The 15249-nt window shown below is 45.8% G+C and overlaps 1 protein-coding gene across 1 annotated transcript in view; it reads left to right on the plus strand.

Annotated features, from left to right (window-relative positions):
* Positions 1–15249, plus strand: part of LANCL1 (LanC like glutathione S-transferase 1) — a 42546-nt gene continuing 27297 nt past the window's right edge. The window contains exons 1-4 of the mRNA XM_056534405.1: positions 1–82; positions 7228–7320; positions 9317–9434; positions 13561–13768. Of these exons, the coding sequence (XP_056390380.1) occupies positions 7237–7320; positions 9317–9434; positions 13561–13768 (410 nt within the window). The 5' untranslated portion in view covers positions 1–82; positions 7228–7236. The remainder of the gene's footprint in view (positions 83–7227; positions 7321–9316; positions 9435–13560; positions 13769–15249) is intronic.

The following is a 15249-nucleotide window of genomic DNA, read 5'->3' on the forward strand; positions in this document are numbered from 1 at the left end:
GGCGGGGCTAGAGGCCGGGGTCGCTCCGGATCACGCTGTGCACGTTGTGCTTCCTGTTGTCACCTCGCCGCTCGCCTCCGCGGTGAGTTATATAACGCATGCTCCGGCCGGGTCCGCTCCTGGGGTATGGGTCGCTGTGCTGACGCGGTCCTGGGGTTTGCGCTCCCGTCATTTTAGCGCCATTTCCCGCTGTGTAGGAGCAGCAGGCCTGCGCTCGTGCACGGTCATGCACCGGTACATGTTGTGGTACCCGGGCACTTGTATGTGAAGGCCGGTGCTCTATACCATAGAGCGGGTTGTGTAGAGACTGCAGCGGTGTCTGATCGGCATTGTACGGTCCTGGGGCCCGATTAGACGGGAGGCAGATTACTAGCACCGATCTCCTCTGCTGATTCTTCACAAAGCTCCATCAATCACGGGGCTGGGCCACACTAACTATAGCTGCACTGCTTGTCTTACCGTTATCAGCCTGTTCACATTGGGCGATGTGCAGCCCCAATAATGACTATGTTATTGGTCGTGCATAAGATGTGATCAGCCGATATACAATCGCTTACTCATTCACCGGCCTTTTTACACGGGCTGATGATCGGAAACACATGTTGTATGGCCTATAGTGCAGACAGCAGTGATGTTCCTAGGAATGGTGCATAGGACTTATGTGAATGATGCATGCTCCTATAGAGTGGTAGTCCACATACCCCCTATCCACAGGATAAGGGTCTGATCGAAGGGGGTCTGACTCCACTATCTCCATCGGCTTCAGAGAGCAGTGGTTACCAACCAGGGTGCCTCCAGCTGTTGCAAAACTACAACTCCCAGCATGCCCGGACAGCCGAAGGCTGTCCGGGCATGCTGGGAGTTGTAGTTTTGCAACAGCTGGAGGCTCCCTGGTTGGTAAACACTGTCATAGAGAATAAATTGAGTGGTTGGGTGCTTGTGCCGAATCACCATTCCATTCAGTGGGCTAAATTTGGGCCCAGTTCATGTGATCCTGGAGGTCGGCTCCATGGAGATAAGTTTCTGTCTATGGATTACCTTTTTACCTTTAGAGGAGCTCTGAGTGGCGCAAAAAAAAAAACGTCCTCCCCTTCAGCTAAGGCTGGGTTCACATCTGTTTTACACTACGGGTGCTGGGCTCTCCTGTACCCCAGCCGGACCAGCGCTGAACTCCATTCACTTTAATGAGCCGACCGGAGTCAAAAGGTGACTCCGGTCGGCTCATTTTTGACCCGTTTCCGGTTTTGTGACCGAACCTAAAACACCATTGTATAGTACGGTTTTAGGTCCGGTCACAAAACTGGATACAGGTCAAAAATGAGCCAACCGGATTCACCGTTTGACTCCGGTTGGCTCATTAAAGTGAATGGAGGTCAGCGCTGGTCGGGCTGGGGTACGGGAGAGCCCGGTTTGCCCCTCCCCCAGCCGGATCCGGCACCCGTAGTGTAAAATAGAGATGTGAATGCATCCTAAGGGCCGGGTTCACATCACGTTTTTGCCATACTCATTTCAAACCGTTTTTCTAAAGAAAACCGTATGGCAAAATAACAGATGGAACAGTATGGGAAAAAGTAAACCGTATACTGTTTTTAAAAGTGCATGCAGTTCCGTCCGTTTTTTTTTTTTTTTTTTTTTTAAACATAAGTTTTTGAAAATGTACATTTTTAATGGGAGGGGTCTTGGGTGGGGACCTTAGGATGCAAATGCGCATGTGCAAAGTAAAAACCGTATATGTTTTTCCTGTATGGAACCGTATACATGTGCGTTTCCCATTGATGTCCATGTTACAAAAAAAAAACATGTATGCGGTTGCAATACGGTTTTTAAACCAGAGACAAAACCGTGGTCTACTACGGTTTTGAGTACGGGAGAAAACCGTATTGCAAGCAAACCCTACGCAACCGGGTGCATACTGTTTTCAATTATTTGTCTATGTATACGGTTTTCAATACGGTTCCATACGTTTTCAATAATGAAAACGTATACGGGAAACGTACTTGAAAAACGTGGTGTGAACCCACCCTAAGGCTATGTTCACACTGCGTACCTGCTTCAATTGTATCTGTCGCATCCCGTTTTTGACGTACACTGTTAACAGGAGCAGTGGACCCCATTAACTTCTAGTGACTCCTTCCCGATGTATGCACTATTTCAAAAGCGCAACAGCCCTAATTTTTGAGTCCACTCAAAATAGCGGATACGTCCTGAATTGAGTCACTAAGGGGGAGATTTGTCAAAAACCTGTGCAAAGGAAAAGTTGCCCATGGCAACCAATCAGATTGCTTCTTTCATTTTTCACAGGTCTCTTCCTCTGCACTGTTTTTGATAAATCTCCCCCCTAGGTCACTCAGTTTGGCCATAGAAGTGAGTGGGGTTTGCTGCTCCTGTTAACAGTATAAGGCCCCTTTCACACTACGGGTATCATCCTGTAAAAAAAAAAAAACCTCCGTCATTACTCCCGGCAAAAAGTCCCAATGGGATTTTTTGGACATCCTTTTGAATCAGGCATGTCTGTTTTTATTAATGTCAGTTTATTTTACTGGCACAGAAGACGCTGCATGCACTAATTTTTGGTCCGGCAAAAAAAACGGTGAAAAACCTGAACGTTAAAATTTAACATTGAAGTCTATGGGAACCGGATGTTTTTTTTTTAACATCCGGTTCCCCTAGACTTTTTAACGTCCAGTTTTTCACCATATTTTTTTGCCGGACCAAAAATTAGTGCATGCAGCGTCTTCTGTGCCAGTAAAATAAACTGACATTAATAAAAACAGACATGCCTGATTCAAAAGGATGTCCAAAAAATCATCAGTTATTTTTAGGTTTTTTTAACATCCTTTTTTTTTAACTGAGCATGCTCAGTACAGCTTTACAAAAAAAATAGATGTAACTGGTAATAATGGATGAACAACATCAGTTTTTATAAGAAAAAAAACATTTAAAAATAAGATTGTCATCAGTTATCATCCGTTATCACCAGTTGTTGCATCCGTTTTTTTTGTTTCATCCGTTATTGTAAAATAACGGCAGTAAGAAAGCAGGATTATACCCGTAGTGTGAAAGGGGCTAAGCCAAAATCAGGATGCAGAGAGATATGAATAATGGGGGCAGGAACGCATTGTGAACTGAGCCTAAGTCCCCCACCATGATCGGTCCAGCTGTGCAGAGCTTTCGGGTTATTTAGATACAAAGGATACGCCCGCTCAGCCAGTCACTGACCTCAAGGCACAGCGGGTATGTCCTATGGATCTGGACAGAGAACAGAAAGCTCTGTGCAGCGGAAACCTCCTTTAAGTGAACTTGTGGTTTTTGACACTTTCTGGCTTGGTTTATGGAGTTGACAGTCCCAGACCTGCCCCTTGGGTGTATGTAATATGGTGCTGGTACGCGGGGAAAACTTTAAAAAAAAAAAAAAAATGTAATTAAAAAAATACTAATGCTTTACTAGCCCCAGTCCCTTGTTGGTCTGCCTGAGATCTTGTGCTCTTCTGTGCAGCCTGGTATCTTCTTCAGAGACAAGCTGCTTGCTGTAGGACCTTCCTGCTCAGCCAGTCATTGGTCGCAGTGCTGTCCTGTCTCGGCCAGTGATTGGAAGGAAGTAGGAAGGTCTTCATCCAACTTCTTGTCTCTAAAGAAGGAATCACAGAAAAGCCATATAGTCTGCATGGAGGAAAACAGAATCTGCGACACATTACCTCCATGCCCCAGCACCATATTAAGGGGGATGAACATGAAAAGGGGGATACGGGGCGTGCAGGGCTCAAGTCCTGCAGGAACGCATTGGAACTGAGTTCCTATACTTTTTCCACAGCAGGATCACCATTCCCATTAGCAGGACCAGTCCTTGAGTGGAAATCTTGGGTGAGTGCCCACATTTTTTCCCCCCCCTGGAACTTGACCCCTGGGGGTGTGGATATGAAATGGGGAGAACTTGACATTGGGGGCGGGGGGAGGAATTGGACATGAAATGGGAGAATTTCACCATTTGTTTATTATATTGCATATCAAAGTCACAATATTTACCTCCATATTCACAATGTGACATTTTCCCCAAATCGACCTTTGAAGGGTTACTCCGCTCCCCAGAACATTGAGTTCCGAACGCTATGTGCGGGCTTCCGCGGTCACGCCCGCCCCCCTCATGACGTTGCGCCCCGTCATGTGATGTCACGAGGTGGTGGGCGTGAACACGAAGCCCGCACACAGCGTTCGGAACTCAATGTTCTGGGTGAGCGGAGTAACCCCTTTAACTCCACACATGGCAAGACCTCATCTCTTTGTATCTGACAGCCTAGCAAAAGGACCACAGGGTTTTAGAGAGCACTGCAGATCATACGTGCTGGTGTTCATATTTCTCAATGAGTATTGTGACTCAGTGACAAATGGGAGTGACTTGTCAAGCAAAGGGTCGTGCTCTCAAATGTATCACAATGCACCAAAAGGTGGTATAAAGTAAGATAACTGGGTCTAAAGAAGCAACAAAGTTGTCAAACATGAGTCACTGTGAGAAATTTGGTGCATACTTACAATGTCTTGTCTGAAATTGTTCCGGTCATATCATAGAACAGAATAATACTCATATGTCTTACTCAATGGGCCGTGCTGATGCTTAACATGGCTTTTCTTTCCTGTTAAGGACACAGGGCGTAAATGTAGCTCTTGATGTCTGAGATTTAACGCACCAGGTTGTAAATGTATGCCCTGGAGTGAGAGAGACACTTAACGGGCAGTGACGATCCCGCCGCTGCCCGTCATTAACTCTATAGACACTGATCAATGCAGATCACGGAGTCTAAAGTATGAGATCATATATCCTGGCTAGCTTAGTCAGCCCAACGGACCCCCATGATATGATCCAATTAGTTAAAATGGCATAGCATTGTACAGTGAATGCAATCTATTTGTCAGAAATGTTTAAATATAATGTTTATGATCCTGGGTGGTAAACAGTGTAAATGTAGAAAAAGACAGCTTAGTGGTGACCTAATAACTGTATAAATATATCAGGGGGCAGTACAAAGATCTCTCCAACAATCTATTTGTACCCAGACCTGTATCTATAGCAAGAGGATATCCTCTACGTCTGAAGGAAAGAAGGTTTCTACACCAGCATAGATGGGGGTTCTTTACTGAGAAAGTGGTCATGGTGAAAAAAGGTCAGAAGAGATCTGGACGTGTTTCTGGAGAGTATTAATATTACAAGTTATGGATTATAGATCTACAGGGACCGAATGTTGATCCAGGGATTTATTCTTAAATGATGCTTGTCCTTTAAGGGGTTATCTGTCTAGCTTCTGCATTTGGCTCACAAATTCCTCTGTTCTGCTGCAACCTCCGCTGACCTTCTGGGACCACAGGTAACACACATCCATGGGCCGGGAGCTACCCGTGCCAACCTGTGGGTATTTGCATTACGGATACAATAGTTTTCCTTGTAATTTATAAACCACATTATTAACAGAGACTTCTACAACCTGTTTATTTATTTTTATTAAAAACACGTGAATTGATAGAAAAGCCAGCGACATCCTTATTCCTTTTATATTTTATATCGTTCAATTATACATCCAAGGATGTGGAAATTGTATGGCCCGATGCCTGAAACATGCAGTTCTGGGCGCCGGGCAGGTAAATTCTTCAGGCATTTGGCCCTGCTTTGGGCAAGCAGGGCTAAATGCCTGAGATATTCACTTATAACAGGGCAATCAGTTATGCCCTGTAACTAAATAACTATAGAGTGTAATTGTGTGCTGCAGCCTATAGCGAGCCACACAGGTCAACAGCGTCTCGGCGTAGGCGCGTGTGATGTCACTCATCACGCGCACCTCCGTCTGGACCGTGGATGCAGTCCAGTAACAACAGTGACCACTGAAGCCCCTGACCCTGCCGGAGTGCACATAGGGTCGGAGGACAGGTAGCAGGGAATCAGAGAGGAGGGGAGGTTTGGTAAATAATGTAGTACAGGAGAGGCGATGGGGGTTGGGCTGAAATATAATGACATGGGGGGCGTCAGAGGGGGGTATAATGACACAGGGGTCATCAGAGAGGTGGAAGAGAATATAATGGCACAGGGGGCATCAGAGAGTGGTAATATAATGCCACAGGGGCATCAGAAGGGGGAATATAGTGGCACAGGGGTCCTACTTGATCTCTACCTGTTAAAGGGACATACCTACCTGAAGGGAGGTCTACCTACTTAAAGGAATACTGTAATGCAAAATAACCTCCCGATCTCTTATGGGGCCCCAGCAGTCAGCATGAAGGGAATGTTCCGTCCCTGCATGAAACGGCGGCTGAAATGCCCCCTCCATGTATCTCTTTGGGGGGAGGGCTTCCTGCTGAGGCCCCTTACAAGAGATCAGGGTTGGAATAAGTTATTGTGCACTGCAGTATTCCTTTAATGGGGCGGACTTACTTATCATCTGCCTATCAAGTTTTTATTAATAAAGACCTTATTTACAGACTATTTTGGTTTAAAATTATTTTGTAGGACAAGTGGATCGTTATAGGGGACAAGTAGTTTCTGCTCTGTTTTAGTCCCTTGGACAATTAGTTGTTTTTTTTTCATTTCCACACCCCTGTACATCTATTTTTATTGTAATTGTCTGTCTACAGCAATTTTTGATTACTTATGTTTATTGGCACTATTGGGTATAGGGTAACTCAATACCTCGGTGCAGGCAAAAAAAACGACTTTTTGTGTGTAGCCACTCAATTTCTTTATTTATAATTACTGTCTTTTTTTTAATTTTTTTTTTTTTTTTTTAATAAGCCATGATTTCTTTAAAAAGGAAATACAATTTTTTATATGAAGAAAGGTAATGTTTTACCAAGATGTACAACAGATACGTTTTTATTCTGACAGTGCCCATTTAAGTTGCAGTCAATCTGGCCAGTGTCTGTCCTAATTCTGTACCATGGATGGCCTTTTGTAGGGAATACATAGCAAAGGGGCCTCATGTCTGATCTCTAGAGAAAGAGTTGTAGTTTTGCAACAGCAGGAGACACACTGTTTGAAAAACACTCATCTATTGACTATAGCTGTAAAAGAATTGGATTTGATTGACAGCCAGGGAGTGAAGTGAGGACTACGGCGCCCTTCACCTGGCTATTACGGTCGCAGCATGTCTAGGCAACATATCAAAAGTTTATTTTAATGACAGTAACCCTGTAAAAAATGAAATGAAAAGTAACAACCACATCAATGTATTATCTATGTCTCCTTAGTTATACACCATGGATGCCAGAAGCTTTCCAAATCCTTTTTTATATCAAGATTACAGTAAAGATCCTTCACCTCCCTTCAATTCAGCTGGACAGGTGAGCTTGAGGGTATCTCATTCATAAAGATAGTAATACTGCTGCATTCTAAAGGGAATTAAAACATGTACAGTATCTCACATAAGTGAGCCCACCTCTGACATATTTGTAATTATAATTTATGAAGAAATGAACCTCTGCTACAGCCTGTATAACAGTGTTTAATGTTGTGACTGGAACCATGTTCTGTGGTCCTATGAGACCAAGATACACGTGTGCCACTTAGGGCTGGGCCTTATGACCAAATATGTGTATCACAGTATTTTTGTAACTTATGGCGGTTCCACGGTATATAACGGTATTTCTTTCCCGCCCTGGCCAGTCATAGGCTGAGCCCACTGTCATGTAAGAAGCCGGCTTCTTACATGACAGTGGGCTCAGCCTATCACTGGCCGGGGCAGGACAACGCTGCGGCCGGTGATAGGCTGACGGCTGTCCGACGTTCCCGTCCCCAGCTTAAGGCCGACGTAGGTAAGTTAAAGTTTATTTTCTTTATCTTTTGCAGCCCGGGCATAGGGATACAGCGTACAGCAGTGGTCTCCAACCTGCGGACCTCCAGCTGTTGTAAAACTACAACTCCCAGCATGCCCGGACAGCCGTTGGCTGTCCGGGCATGCTGGGAGTTGTAGCTTTGAAACACCTGGTGGTCCGCAGGTAGGAGACCACTGGCGTGCAGTGAGTTCCAGCGCTGGCGGCCCCTAACAAAGAGGAGGAGGGCAGTGCTTGCGGGTGACATATGTGAGTAGTACCCCGGTGGGCTGATCATTAATTGGGGGGGGGGAGCAGAACAGCGCTCGCATGTAACATGATTTGGTGGGGGGGGGGAGCAGAACAGCGCTCGCATGTAACATGATTTGGTGGGGGGGGGAGCAGAACAGCGCTCGCATGTAACATGATTTGGTGGGGGGGGGGGGGGAGCAGAACAGGGCTGGCGGGTCACGTATGATTAGTTCCCCGATGTGGGGACAGTGCAGCGCTGGGCTGATAATTCGTTCCCAAGGGGAAGGGGCCAAACCGGTATTGCGGTATGGGAAAAATTCATATCGTGCAGCTCAAAAAGTTTGGTATAAACCGGTATACCGCCCAGCTATAAGCTGAGGGTAAAGATGATGGACTGGCCAAGCATGTCTCCAGCCCTAAACTCTATGAGCATCTGTGGGGCATCATCAAACTGAAGGTGGGGGGAGAGCAAGGTCTCAGTGATGTCATCATGGAGGAGTGGGAGATGACTCCAGTGTAACCTGTGAAGCTCTGGGGAACTCCATGGCCACACAAAATATTTTCACTTAGGGCCCAATTTTGACATTTTTACTTAGTGGTGTACTCACTTTTGTTGCCAAGGTTCAGGCATTAATGGCTGTGTGAGCTATTTTGAGGGAACGCAACATTAAACACTGTTAGGGTATGTTCACATGGGCAGAATACTTGCGAAATTTCCGCAGCATGTTATCGGCAGCGGATTTTGCTACCATTGAGTTCAATGGGCCTGAAGGTGAATCTGCTGACCTATTGAAGTCAATGGTAGCAAAATCCGCTGTGGAAATTCTGCAGGTAATCCACCCGTGTGAATGTACCTTTATACTGGCTGTGCACTCACTCAGGGCTCTAGTCCTGCAGGAATGCATGGGAACAGAGTTCCTGCACTTTTTTCGACAGCAGGATTACTGTTCCTATTAGCAAGAGTCCTGCAGGATCAGCCCTTTTAGCCATTCACCAGATAAACGCTGGATAGGTGGGAGTCCGACCACTGTGACCACCAGTTCCTCCCAGCGATGAGACATGGTTAGAATGATTTGAATGGAGCGGTGGTTGAACGTTTGTACTTCTGCTCCATTCAAAGTCTATGGTTGTGATGGAAACAGCCAGGGATGGGAACAGACTGTGACCACTTTATGCACTCACACCCTATCACCTGATATTTGCCTAGAGCTTCTTTGAAAAGGAAATCTTCTTACTTTCATGATGATGTCTTTTTTTTCTCTGTTTTCCTTTAAAGCTGACTCCTGGCTTTGTCAACCTCTTGAATGGCAAGATTAAAGAACTACTGCAGTTCATGGAAGCTGGACTAAAATCTGCAGATCCTAGAGATTTTACGGTGTACACTGGCTGGTCTGGTAAAAAACATTTCTGATAAAGCAAAAACTATGAGAAATTTACTGTTTTCACTGTGTACATTTTACATGTAAGGTAAATTCTTTCTGAACCAAAAAAAGTGTAAGAATTGTTGATGATAATCTTCTAATGCTTGGGTTCTCAACCCGTGGTACGTGTACCCCTAGGGGTATGCCACGGGTTGAGCGCGGGTACGCGAATGTGCTGACAAATACCGGCCCTGCGTTGGCCAGTACTTGTCAGCGCATAGCCGCGGCAGCTCACCGTACAGTAGCGCGGCCCGAGCTGCCTGGTTGCCAGGGAGACGTCCCCTGATGTTGCACGGAGTTGCCGCACAGCGCAGGAGGACGTCACACGTCAGTGCGGCCCTGCTGAACGGGACGCGCTGCCTCAAGTAGCAGCAAACAGGGTCTCGCCGGAGGCTAGGTAAAAAGAATAAAAAAGTTAATAACTGTGTGGGCCAGAGGGGGGATGTATTGGACGGAGGGGGGGGGGGGGGGGTGTATTGGACGGAGGGGGGTGTATTGGATGGAGCACAAGGCATTAAGATGGAGGGGGAGAGGGATGGGGAGTAATAAAGCACAAGGCATTAAAGAAGAAAAAAGCTCATATTAAAGTACATGTTCTTACCTTCATTATGACCTGGTCCCCGTCCAAATTGCCCTTTCCGTTCGCCCGCAATCGCCGCTGAAATCCCGTTACTTCCTGCTTCATGTATCTACCTGTCTTCCGGTCTGCACTTCGGTTCCCACAGTGCCTTGCGTGTCTAGCACGGCTCCAGCCCAGCCTACTCTGCTTCACTTCTCCACCCCCCTCATTAATTCAATTACGCCCACACATTTCTCTCCTTCCCCACCCTCCCCCATTCTCCTATGCCCCTAGCTTCCCCAGCACAGGTGGCAGCCTGTCTCATCCGGGAGGACACAGATAAAGTGCCCAGAAGTAGGGCGACAAATGAGGGTGATTACTGTATTTTGGACTGAGGCAGGGGACAACACTGCCAGGTCACGCTCTCACCTGCCATGTGATAAGAATGAATGTGAGAGTGCGCGCAGGGGCTGCTCTAATTGGCTGAAGCAGCTATTGCATATTCATAGCTGCTCAGCCAACCACGTAGGAGGGGAGGGGGGGTAAATTAATATTTATCAGATGGGGCAGGCGGAGTCCGTGCACGGGGCGGGCAGCTGAACTGAAGGCTGCGTTAGGTATTGTGGGAATGTGTAACGTCACGGCCCCAAGTATAACGGAGGTGAATGGGGGGTCGCAAGTCACCAGAAACCAGAACTGCTGAGCTTCCTGTCTGACAAAAGAATCAGTGAAAACATACTTTCCATGCAGCATGGGTGATGTAAGTGATTTACAAAGTCATATAACTTTAATTTATGCATCTAAACCTGTCCATTTTTTCTCCGTGAAACATCTCCTTTAAAATGTAACGCCTTGTGCTTTATTACTCCCCATCCCCCCTCATCCCCCCTCTGCCATTATCCCTCTCCCCTTCCATCCTAATGCCTTTTGCTTTATTACTCCTCATCCCCCCTCCGCCATTGTCCCTCTCCCCCTCCATTTCATGATTAAATGGAGGGGGAGAGAGATAATGGCAGAGGGGGGATGAGGAGTAATAAAGCACAAGGCATTAAGATAGAGGGGGAGAGGAATAATGGCGGAGGGGGGATGAAGTGGAAAATAAAGCACAAGGCATTAAGATGGAGGGGGAAAGGGCTAATGGCGGAGTGATGAGGGGGAAATAAAGCACACGGCATTAAGATGGAGGGGGAAAGGGCTAATGGCGGAGTGATGAGGGGGAAATAAAGCACACGGCATTAAGATGGAGGGGGAAAGGGCTAATGGCGGAGTGATGAGGGGGAAATAAAGCACACGGCATTAAGATGGAGGGGGAAAGGGATAATGGCGGAGGGGGGATATGGAGTGATAAAGCACAAGGCATTAAAATGTAATGCCTTGTGCTTTATTACTCCCCATCCCCCCTCATTCCCCCCCCCCCTCCGCCATCATCCCTCTCCCCTTCCATCTTAATCCCCTTGCGCCATTCCCCCTTCCTCTGATCCCCTTGTGCCATATCGGATAATAATGGCACAAGGGGATTAAGTTGGAGGGGGGAAAAATGGCAAAAGGCGTTTAATATTAGGGATCGACCAATATCGTGTTTTTTTTAGGGCCGATACCGATAATCTGTGGAGGTTAGGGCCAATAGCCAATAACTTATACTGATATTCCGGTATAAATTAACGGCTATTTATCCCCCCGGCGACACCGCTGCAGATCATTGATTTAAAGCGGGCACTTTAAATCAATGAACTGCAGCGGCTTTTGCGGTACCAGAGACCGCCGCTCTACCTCCCCCCTGCCCCGCCTCTCTCCCCCTGCCTGTCCTGAGTCCTATCACCGACAACGGCACCAACATAGTGGCACAAGGGAATTAAGATGGGGGGGGATAGTGGCACAAGGGGATTAAGATGGAGGGGGGGGGGGAACAGCGGCACAAGGGGATTAAGATTGGGGGGAATAGCGGCACAAGGGGATTAAGATTGGGGGGGGAATAGCGGCACAAGGGGATTAAGATGGAGGGGGGTAATAGTGGCACAAGGGGATTAAGATGGAAGGGGGGGATAATAGCACAAGGGAATTAGAATGGAGGGGGATAATAGCACAAGGGGATTAAGATGGAGGGGGAATGCATTAGTATAAAGGTAAGCACAAGCCTTTTGTCCGCGGGTACCCCTCGCACACAAGTTCCGCGTGAGGGGGTACCAACGGACATACTTTCAGGCTTTGGGGGTACAGTCGCCAAAAAGGTTGAGAACCACTGTTCTAATGGGGTTCCTGATTTAAGTAAAATGAAATTATTCCACTAGAGGTGTAAAATAATAAAGTACAGCATGCTCATCTTGTGAATTCCAGCTCTTGCGTTTTCGGATCACCCGGGTGGTACTTCCCTGTGAGATGCGCTCTCCCTGTTCTACTGCTGATGTGTTGAACACACGAAGAGGATTTACTAAAACTGTCTAATTCTAAGAAAGTGAATACTTAGGCCATGTTCACACTGCGGAATGTCCGCCCGGAAAACCCGGATGGACATTCTGCACATTTGCATGATCTAGGGGCACTAGGACCTCTTGGAAATGCGCCATCTCATAGACATGTCAGCGCACGCCAGAATCAACATACCCATAGCAGAATCCCATTGAAATCAATGTTACTCTGCTGCAGCGTAATGTCCGTGGGGAAAATTCCAGTGGAATTCAGCACGGACTTTCCGCCGTGTGTACATACTTTTAGGCCATGTTCATAGTGCGCAATGTGCGAAATTTCCTCCCAGGTAGATATTCTGCACATCTGAATAATCCAGCAGGCGATAGGACCAGTTAAAAATTTGCAGTCTCATAGACAGGAATGCATTTCTTAGCAAAATTTGAGAAAAGAATAGACGAGTCTATTGTTTTTGTTGGTGCCGGAATCAGAAAATTCCACAGTGTGAAAAAATGCAGCAGAATCCCATTGAACTCAATGGGACTGTGCTGCTTCGAAATGTTAATGCAGAATATTCTGGCGGAATTCTGCATGGATGTTCCACTGTGTGAACATATCCTTAGATGTTAAATGCGCCAGATTTATCACACTTGCTCTGGCTGATTGATAAACCTGGCACATCTGTAGACTGTTTAGTTTGCACCGTCAAGTGATGGTTTAGACCAGCTAGTTGGCTTAATTCAGGCAAAGAATTATGGAATTTTCAGCAAAGCCCCTTTCTTGGAAGACCATGCCTCTTGTCGAGTTGGGTGCATTTTCCTGTTCTTTTTGGTGCACACAGAATAATAAATTGTTTTCAATTGCAGTGCGACATAATTTTGGTGCATGGGGAGCCAAAATAATGGCACATGAGGCATAGTAAATGTGGGCCATTGAGGCCAATCACTAAGGCTGCAGTGTGTTTGGAACATAATCAGGAGATAATGTCATGTTTTGGCTGAACATATATATATGTGTGTGTGTATGTGTGTGTATATATATATATATATATATATATATATATATATTAGCTATACAGCTTCTCAGATTATCTTCTTTGTTTTATGATCTCTTGTATATTTCTTGTGTTTCTTCCAGGAATTGCTCTCTTGTATCTTCACCTCTCTGATGTGTATAGAGACCAGTCGTTCTTACTAAGAGCACAAGAATATGCTTCCAAAGCATTGCACTGCTTGAACAATCGAGATATCACATTCCTCTGCGGTGATGCAGGCTCCTATGCAGTAGCTGCTGTCATTTTATATAAGTTGGGGTCACATAAGGAGGCAGATGAATGTATTTCAAGGTAGGGGTTACACATCTGTAAGAAGCTTTCATTTCTGAAATATAAAACGAAGATTTGATACATTTGCAGTTATTAACGACTAACCCATATCGTCTCACAGCTTAACCCCTTAAGGACCGGAGGTTTTTCCGTTTTTGCATTTTCGTTTTTTGCTCCTTGCCTTTAAAAAATCATAACTCTTTCAAATTTACACCTAAAAATCCATATGATGGCTTATTTTTTGCGCCACCAATTCTACTTTGTAATGACGTCAGTCATTTTGCCCAAAAATCTATGGTGAAGCGGGAAAAAAAATCATTGTGCGACAAAATTGAAAAAAAAACGCTGTTTTTTGTAACTTTTGGGGGCTTCCGTTTCTACGTAGTACATTTTTCGGTAAAAATGACACATGATATGTATTCTGTAGGTCCATACGATTAAAATGATACCCTACTTATATAGGTTTGATTTTGTCGGACTTCTGGAAAAAATCATAACTACATGCAGGAAAATTAATACGTTTAAAATTGTCATCTTCTGACCCCTATAACTTTTTTATTTTTCCGTGTATGGGGCGGTATGAGCGCTCATTTTTTGCGCCGTGATCTGAAGTTTTTAACGGTACCATTTTTGCATTGATAGGACTTATTGATCACTTTTTATTCATTTTTAAATGATATAAAAAGTGACCAAAAATGCACAATTTTGGACTTTGGAATTTTTTTGCGCGCACGCCATTGACCGAGCGGTTTAATTAATGATATATTTTTATAATTCGGACATTTCCGCACGCGGTGATACCACATATGTTTATTTTTATTTACACTGTGTTTTTTTTTTTATTGGAAAAGGGGGGTGATTCAAACTTTTAATAGGGGAGGAGTTAAATGATCTTTATTCACTTTTTTTTTTCACTTTTTTTTTGCAGTGCTATAGGTCCCATAGGGACCTATAACACTGCACACACTGATCTTCTATGTTGATCACTGGTTTCTCATAAGAAACCAGTGATCAACGATTCTGCCGGATGACTGCTCATGCCTGGATCTCAGGCACTGAGCAGTCATTCGGCGATCGGACAGCGAGGAGGCAGGAAGGGGCCCTCCCGCTGTCCTGTCAACTGTTCGGGATGCCGCGATTAGCCGCGGCTATCCCGAACAGCCCGACTGAGCTAGCCGGGAACTTTCACTTTTAGCCGCGCGGCTCAGCTTTGAGCGCGCGGCTAAAGGGTTAATAGCGCGCGGCGCCGCGATCGGCGCTGCGCGCTATTAGAGGCGGGTCCCGGCTTCACTATGACGCCGGGCCCGCCATGATATGACGCGGGGTTACTGTGTAACCCCGCGTTATATCAGAAGAGCAGGACCAAGGACGTACCGGTACGTCCTTGGTCCTTAAGGGGTTAATGTTGCATAAGGGCATATTTAAAAGGATAGGGGATAAATATCTGATCACGGAGGGTCCAACTACTGGGACCCCAAACCCATCTGCGATCTCAAGCCCGA

Source organism: Hyla sarda, chromosome 8 (genome assembly GCF_029499605.1).
Source record: "Hyla sarda isolate aHylSar1 chromosome 8, aHylSar1.hap1, whole genome shotgun sequence".
Lineage (NCBI taxonomy): Eukaryota > Metazoa > Chordata > Amphibia > Anura > Hylidae > Hyla > Hyla sarda.